At 37.8% G+C, this 9,324-nt stretch overlaps 1 protein-coding gene across 1 annotated transcript in view; it reads left to right on the forward strand.

The window, feature by feature from the left end:
* The window catches only part of LOC108625593 (uncharacterized), a 31,773-nt gene extending 30,667 nt beyond the window's left edge, over positions 1-1,106 (forward strand). The window contains exons 5-6 of the mRNA XM_018025693.2: positions 152-386; positions 500-1,106. Coding sequence (XP_017881182.1) covers positions 152-386; positions 500-576 — 312 coding nt within the window. The 3' untranslated portion in view covers positions 577-1,106. The remainder of the gene's footprint in view (positions 1-151; positions 387-499) is intronic.
* The last annotated feature ends 8,218 nt before the right edge of the window (positions 1,107-9,324 follow it).

The following is a 9,324-nucleotide window of genomic DNA, read 5'->3' on the forward strand; positions in this document are numbered from 1 at the left end:
TAATATTGCAAATATAATTTAAACAACAAATTTTTATCTGATGTTCCTTTCCTTAAAAAAATACATAACGAGTATCACTTATTAGTTGATATTATTTAATATCAGAATAAATGACTTCGAAAGTTTGAATTTACCATTCAGCATCCGANAGGTAAACTCAAGTTCTATAGCGAACGTGACGGATAAGTTGGGCGACAATCAACATCTAATGACCATCGCAAGCCTAGAGTTTGAAACTACGCAAGATCACTTTAACAATGGACAGCTGCATATTATTTGCCACGCTAACGTCTTTCACTTGTACAAAACGCAAGCCGTAGCCCATTTGGTTGAGGAACGTCCGCGTTTGGCATCTGTATTAGGAACACGAGAATCTTCTTACATCGGTACGTTCACAAACAATCCAATACGAATTTTTAATATCTTACTATCATACATGTCAATCATATATAATAAAATACGTAGAATCATCTGTATTGTAATACCTGACTATTTTCAGGAGGTGCAACGAAACATTTCGAAGGATGGTTATTGATAAACGCGGCGATCATGCTATTGCTGTGCAATCTGAGATAACAACGATGAACATCCGTTATTCACCGTATATGCATGTGACTGTATCAAAAATGGAGAGGGCAAATTGTTTGTAAATTTTTTAAATCATTAAGTGCGACGAGAGGAAAAAGCGAAAAACGTTTTCTGTTGACACATTAAATATCAATCGTATGTTATTCGTGTAAATAGGATAAAGAAGAAAAAAAGTTTAGCTAATTATGTATAACTGCCACCGTAATGTGTAACTGCCACCGGCTACCCTGTCCTGTCGCGTCGCAGTGAGACGAATTTAAAAAACGAAATAACGTGTCATGAAATATTATGTATTTAGATCGGCATGATGATGCGACGTCGCGCCAAAATATTCAACAACTCGTTTCAACAACCCTATTACACTGTATTTTCTATCCTCGGGAAATGATTTTGATACCTCTTCCGTAACGTTGTAGCTACCACGATGTATCATCTCACGTTTCTAGGTAAAGGCTGTTATTGTTTATGAACGAAGTTTTATTTCAATGAAAAACAAATAAATAATTCACCTTCGTTAATTTCATTGCTTCTCCTTCTCACGTTTGCTTTTAATTACAATTTCTCAATTGTAGTATGACAAATTAAAAGAAAAATCAATGATTACAAAACGAGCTCACGAATAGATAGTTTATTTTAAATTATTGATAAGCCATTGTTTATTGGACTTGAAAGAATTGGATTTGATTATTTAAGGAAAGGGAAAAAATTTTATTTTATGAAAAGTACGCCTATCTACGTACGTTATATTTAAATCCAATTTTATGCAGATCCGGCGAGCTGACGCCATCTAAATAGTTTTCAATATCGAACATGGTCTATCTTAATTAGTCCCGGCCAATTATGTGCACACAGAGCACTTGCGTATAGTATAATGTAGTGTAGATAGCGCAAGTCTTAATTTCATTTCTCCTCTCAATTTAAACGATGCATTGCGCTAAATTTCCAGATAGCGTTATAAGGACACGCAATCGAGTCGGAAATACGAATTCACGACTTAATCGATGCGGATTTTCGCCGACTTTTTTCACTTGTTCGCGTCCTTGTGACGTCAACGTTTCCGATGACCTGAAACGGAATTTCTTACGTACGTCACGCAATCTAACGCAATTTCTATGACTCCGATTTACATTAACCAACCAAACGAATTAACCTGTAACGACCTTCTACATCCTTCAACTCTCGCAGTTCGATCACGGCAAAAAATGGAATGTGAATCAGAAAAGTGATGAAATCGGTTCTGTACAGTTAGCTATTACGTTCAGACCGATTCTGTTGGATTCACCTAACTGAATGAAAATTTATGACGAATTAACATTGCCGATACAACTCAGTGAATCAATGATTACAAATTAATTAAAAATGATTCAGTGATACACACGTTGCACGCATTTAAGTGAACAATCATTAAAATGCAGGTGAAACGGAACTGTGCACAATGTATATAAAAAAATTGCATAAGCTCAGCACAAAAGGGAAGTGTAAAAAAACTGTTGATTGAGATCGACATTCTCTGAACAAAAAATGAATGAAGTTCCGTCAACGTTATCTTCATTATCAATTTTATTTCTGTTCGTTTTCAATGACATTATTGTCCGGTTTAGTGATCACGTGAAGTCGACGATCATTATGAATTCGAAATGATTTATATGAACCCCGGTTGCACCGGTTCTTAGTCTATTTATATTATATCTGATTCAATCGTAAGGAAACAGTACTTTATAGCAGCTGAGAGAAGCAGTTGGAAAATTATAACGTTTCAAAATAATGGAATATTTCAGATAGTAGATATTAATGATGAAATATTCTAAATAAGAAATATTCATCGTCTGCGAGTCTATCGATGTGAATGAAATTCAGCAATTTGTCAATGACACTTTCTCTTCTATACAAATTCGATTCGCATGGTATAATTATAATTCATCCCGAACTTCGAATATTGCGGTAGGCTATGACTCGATGATTCAGAGGATGAGGCTACAATCATCTTCCTAATGAGACACGCTCTTCCTGGTATCGAATCCATTAACGTGTACAACATCGACTTTCTCAACGTGACCATGACTTTAGTACGATTTTTTTGCACTTCGTGGCCTTGACTCTCACATATTTTTTAGTAAAACATGGACATACGTACAGTTACGTTAAATGTAATCCACATCCAGTACATTTATGGGGGACTGTTAAAAGATAAGACATATATGATAATTAATTATATCATTAAATCTGAAAAGTCAATTTACTTTAGCAACATGAGTCGGCCTTTTAAGACAAGCATTAATTATAAATTAATACAAACACTTGATTTAAATTCACATTCTTAATGTAGCCCGTATTAAGCTTCGTAATTATTCTAAGAAATGTTATTTTAAAACAATTTCGTTTCTATTAATACAATTTTTTAATGAATGACAATATCTTTGTAATTTCAAGAACAAATTTCAAATTTAAATTGTAAATCGATTAAATTACTCAAACACGGGTTGCTCATTTCAAACATCTCCGAAATTGCAAATCCAATTTAAAATAATTTCGAATTTCATAAGGTTTTCGTTTCAAATTGGATAAGTCATTCAACGATTTTTCATTCCGATCAACAGAGCAGAGCCGAAGAAGTGATGATAAAGTTCCGGAGTCGGTGCCACCTTGTTGAGATTTATGACGTGCAGACGTTTCGGTTGAAGCCAAGACCCACAATGTTGCCGTCGGTTGTCACAAGGCAGCAGGATAAACGTTGCTGATAAACTCGTTTCGTTTTTTGCCAGGTGTAACGGATGCACATCGAAGTGATTAAGACTTTCTCGAATACGTACTCGAAATGTTCGCATGCCTTCATCAGGATTTCTACAAACTCTTTCGCTGTGTCATACAACGAGAGGTAAAATGATTCGGAGTGGTTGTATCAGTTGCAATTGCGATGATTAATTGCGAGCTGTTTGTAAGATTACTTGCATGGAAATTAATTTTTCTAAAGATGATAAGTGGAAGTGTATAATTCTGTTCCTCGTGTTTTAAATTCATTTGCAAAATGTTTAATCTTATTTACTCTTATAATTACTTTTTCCTTTAAAGTAATTTAAGTAATAATACAATTACAGGTAATGATTCTAATTGGAATATAGATCGAATACCCAAAAGACAAAGGAGATAAAAGAAGATTGCAAACAGTAGCAAGACATAAAATATAAAGAGAGAAACAGGAAATGGAGAACGAATGATTCTACATTTCCTAAAACGTGCATAAAGATTAGCTTCTAAATCAAGTCTTCTGACTTTTATGTCGCATCGACAAGAGTGCAAGGGGGGAACCAATTCCTCTTGCGATCGGAGTTATTCAAGCAACCCATAAAATTTCGGATTCCTTTAACAGCAGAATTTTCTGCTATCATCATAAATCCTGTTCTTTCACACGGATAATCCTTTAAAAAAGTAGTGGCCAAAAATGAACGCTTATAAGTTAGAATATATTCGGATTATTATATTTAATTTAATTTCATTTAATAGCAGACAAAATAAACAAAAGAGTTTAAATAATTCAAATAATTTTTTTCTCACGAGTAAAATAAAAAACTGATTCACTGTCTTCAGCTTTTAGGGAGATTAAATGCAACTATCGAATGTATCTCGCATGGAGTCTCTCCCGGATGCATGGAAACCGAAACAATACTGTAAACGAGCGGAGTCTATAATTCCTGTTGGACGCACGCGGATCCAGTGAATCAAGAACTTGTTGCGTTCATTAAAGAATGCAATTACATCGTACACGCGATTAACAGGAACGCGCTTGAGAGTCGAGGGCCGGATCTTTTTTCTTTCTTTTAACGACGGGGAAACAAGGGAAAGGATTTAGTGACTTCAAATTCGTGTTATAAAGGAACATTATTAATCAAACATACGAACCAGTATATAAATTGCTTTCTATAGTATATTAGAGCTTATTTTTTTCAAACAATATATTCGTATTTTGATACTGTATTTAACTTATAAAATAATCTTTATATGTATAAAACAATATCTGAAACTGTATTTGCAATCTTTACATAACATTTACACGTCAAATGAAATCTGCGTCAATATTTTTTAGAATCGATGTCAGACCGATATTGCAAAGCGTCAAATTTTAAAACTCACGATTGCGTTACCTCATAGGATTACATTTTTGTGGAAATATATTTTGTAGGAAATGTTCCAAGTGTTCGTAACTTCTTTAAATAGAAATATCTTAATGTAAACTATTTCTGGTACAATAATTAGGAATAATTGCAAAGTACTTTGAGTTCTTTCCTGCGTACGACTTATCAAATAACCGATCTTGAGAAAACATGCCAAATATAATAACCTGCGCCATCAATTAATACAACAGTCCCCATTCATCAACTAAATTACCCTCATTCATCCTATCAACGACAAACAAGCCTGTTCGTCACTCGGCTTTAATGCCCAACTGGGAAATTAAGTCGATTCCATCAAGAAACTGCCTCCCTGGCGACCCGACAAATCATACACTCACAAAGGCGAGCAAACGAGTTAGTGTTAAAGGTAAAAGAAAATTATAAAAATGTATCGTAGTTGATTCTTAAAAATCCGGATCGAATGTAATTAACAAATCATAGCAAGAAATTAATCCTGCAACGAAAGTTATCTTTTTTCTTGAAAAACGAGAGCGGTATTGCACGTGTCCTTAATACTTAATCTTAATCGAAGCTTTATCTTCGATACATGGTAGAGAACCTGTAATATTCGCGACGCGGCGTGTCGGTACCTTCGTCGAGTGCACCGGTGTGCACAATTTATTGCCGGCTGATAGCGCGGTGTAATGCATTCATTATATCGGAAAGTGCAATGCGGCGCGGGTTAACAAAAGTCGAGATGCTATCCGTGCACGCGCGCGAAGAAGGGCGACTTTTTTGTTCCCAAGGGATGGCCGCGTGCCCGCGACCCTCGCCCAGAGACAAATACACTACTGGCTACAAGTATATTTTAACAGTTAAAGAAAGATAAATGGATATATCAAAATATTTCAATTATAATTCTAAATAAAGAACCTATGAAAAGTGACCTTTACTTTTTTCGACCACTTGCGCTTTTTTTTACAAAATATATCAATCCTAGTTTTTTATACTAAACCAGTTTCCCAAAAAATGAACAAATCGTGTGCCAATTATAGATGAGTTCTGAACTGCCAAGAAGGCAATTTCGGTTTTCACAAATATATAGCTTTATAAAAACTGAAATTTCTTGTCAACCCAATAATTGTGACACTGTTTAATTTTGCGACGAGTGAAGATTCTGATGGAAAATACATGAGTTTTGTTGAAATTTTCAAAATGACCGGATACTTATGGCGGATAGTGTACGCATCCAGGTGTCGGGTCCTGTCGAGTGTCCACCCCACGGCCGGGGACGAAACAATGCCGCGGTTCGAAGGGAACAATGCCTCAAGATATGCCTAGGTCGCGCGGGACCCGATCTTCAATATAAAGCCGACGGGATTCCAGCAAGCAAACGCGCCGAGAGAGGCCGGCAACGGGCGACGGCGACTGGCATCCGAGCAATGCAGATAAAGGGAAAATTTAGCGCCGCGATCGAGGCCCGGCCACGATGTATACCTTTCGCGTGGACGTCGCATAGCGGGCCCCGATGCGATGCGAAAAACGAGTATGCGTCTTCCGCACTTGGACAGAAATTCTTCGTCGAAAAAGTGTATTGAGTAGCCAACCCAATCGTTCTGACAAAAAATGATTTATTACGTTGGTATTCAAAGTATCCAGACAAATTCAGTAAATAGTTCCTATATTTGATTCAAATCATGACTCTCCTTTTACGTAATTCTTCTTCAATGAAACTTGCAGACAAGAAAATATCTTCGTCATTATTATTTTATTTTCATGAGAGTCATAAGTTTCTAGAATTTAAATGCAATTCTGGATAAATTGTATTAATGGAGTAACTTAAAAATCGTGTAAAGGAATGCCATGTAAAAGGTATACATTATTTGTTACTTTCATAGTTTCACAAATAATTGCATTAACCCATGAAATTCGAGTGCGGCTTCAAATCCTGTCGCCGCTAAGGTATTCTTCAACTTGATCCACTGTAGACGATGAGACGAAACATGACAGATGTTTATCGAGCGCAAAATTCAGACACGAGAAATAAAACGACGTTTGATATGCACCAACTTAATACCTTCCGGTCACGCCCTCGCCGACAAATCAAGCATAGTAACGATCTCCGCTCGCCATCGAGTTTTTTTCCTTTCCGCGGCACTAGTTCACCTCGTTTACGCGCTAAACCTGTGACCGTGATATTCACATCCGATTAAATTTTCGTTGCCGCACGATAATGTAGCAAAGAAAGTATCACGTTACCAGGCGGTTAAATGACGTTAATCGATAGTAACAATGGTCGAACCTAGTTCGCCATCGGAATGGAATCGAAAGGAAATCTCGACGCTGATAAATTGCCAAGCGTCTCTTTTTTCTTACCGGTCGCGGAGTATAATAAAATGATCGTGTTGTCACCTTCAACCCTTGACGCTTCGACCGCTCCGCGTTAACTTTCGCGATCACGTCGGTCAGCATTTATTTATGAACCAGTTCAATATATTACTCAAAGGAATTTTAATATAACTTGTATTTTATGGTAGCGTGACAGTACCTCAAACAGATCGTATCCTTCGAATTATTTTTAATCGCGTCTCTTTATCCGAGGTTAACACGTGTATCACAATTTAAATGTTGTACGATAATACTATCTGACTTCGAACTATTGTCGAACGTGACTGTTAGTAACTAACGTGACCGATTAATCATAAATAGTAATGAAATGGGCGAACTTTGTTCCAAATACGCGTCGGTTTCGCGAGCTTGCGGCCTTCACTCGGTTTTTTGAAAGCTCATTAATTAGGCGGATAGCGATCGTTACCTACCACGGGGCCCAAGGTCTCAGCGCGAGAACTGTCGCGGAGAGCGTTCGACAAAAATGCTACGACCACTCCGCCTTCTATAAGTACCGCCCACGTGCCCTTAACGTCCGTCTTTTCGTATAATCTTTTACGATAAACTGCAGCCGCGAGGCGGCCGACCGAATTTTTTCAACGTGCGTCCTCCGCAACGTTTCTCTACTCGTCGTGTCTTTATTAGACCCGATCGCGATCACTTAATTACAGTACGCGCGAGCGGAAGATGCCTCCGGTATGAGCTGCTGAAATTTTAATGGGTTAATCTCGTACTCCTTCCGTTAAAATTTGAGTCATCAATGAAATAAAAGTGGAAGGACGTAGACGAGTTCGATTGCGAGAGGATGACGACACATTGACTACGGGAATTCACTTAAGTTCAATGATATTAAAACGGAATTCGAGGAACTTTATAACGTAGAACGACTCGGTTTACTGGGTGACGTTCAACATTCATTTTCAGAAATCTGAGCTTACAATGTATTTTTAAGTAAAAATAAAGTAGTTCACGATCCGCATCATGAAACTCGAAATGGTTCAAGAATGAGCAAATCCTTTTAAATGAAGTTAAAGTCGCTCGTAGCTGCGGTAAATGAAATAAAGTCAAACGATTTATCATGTAACTCGGTTCAAACTGTGTTCGCCTCGTCTCTTATCCTCGACAGTTTCTTGGAATTCAATAAAACGGATGTTTATAGGGTTGCCGGGTGTCGGTAGGCAGCCAGAGCATTTCTACCCCGCGTGATGCAACGTGCGGGACGTAAAACTTCAACGAAATTGATTTCGCGAAGAAGAGAAGAAATGCTCGTAAAACTTCGCCGAAAACTGGTTTCGACGTCGTAAAACACCGTCGGGGAACAATTTTACAAAAGAAGTACGACAAAACTATCTACAAACTCTCCGACTTAAAAAAATACTTCTGTCCTACTTTTTTCTGTAAAAATGCATCGACGTGTTCCTCGAGCCGCTTCTGAAGTTAAGTAAAAGTGCAATAAAGTAATTAAAACTCGTTAAAGTGCAATAAAATATTAACACGATTGAATCTATTTTTTATTTAAAAAAAAAAAGCAGGCTAGACTTTAGAATAATGAAATAAAGTAGATGTTCTGTTTCAACGAACGGAATCCGTTGCGCGATCGCAGGTAACATCAGAAATTCGCTGAATCGCGGCCACGGTACCGTTTTGGTGTTTCACCCGCCGCGTTACGATAGACCCGATGACTATTGGGGAATACAAAGCGATTTAATGAAGTCCTTGTGCAACCGACTCGGATGAATAACCGACCTTGCCGGGGCGGCCTTGTCAAGTTAAGAGCGCAAGGATCTCGCCAGTTTTTCCACGTCACATCGCGACGCGATGAGAGAGGCACCGTGCATGCGTCGCGTCGCGTAGTTCCCGACTCTCGAATTCGCTCGCGACCACCACGTATCGAAATCCGAGGCAGCGTCAGATGAGAACGCGTGCTCCTGCGCACGCCCCGAACTCGACGGAGATTTCAATGATTCGTCTGTAGACACGTTCGGGCCTCGCGGGCATCGACGAAATTCATGATTATAATTCGATTAATGAATTCCGAACATTCTTCCTGGCTGCATAATGTAGCAAACGGATGTAACGGTATTATTAAGTCTCAACGTTTGAATCGATGATTTGAAGTTGAAACAGTGGACGATGGAATCAGAACAACCGTGGCTTATCCAGATCTTTTTCTGATGGCTATCTCGTTTATAAAATATTAATCAAGGGATATAAATCTCATAAGCGAAAATAAATAATT

This window comes from Ceratina calcarata, unplaced genomic scaffold (assembly GCF_001652005.2).
Source record: "Ceratina calcarata isolate Rehan_Ccalc_2016 unplaced genomic scaffold, ASM165200v1 scaffold368.2, whole genome shotgun sequence".
NCBI classification, from domain to species: Eukaryota; Metazoa; Arthropoda; class Insecta; order Hymenoptera; family Apidae; genus Ceratina; species Ceratina calcarata.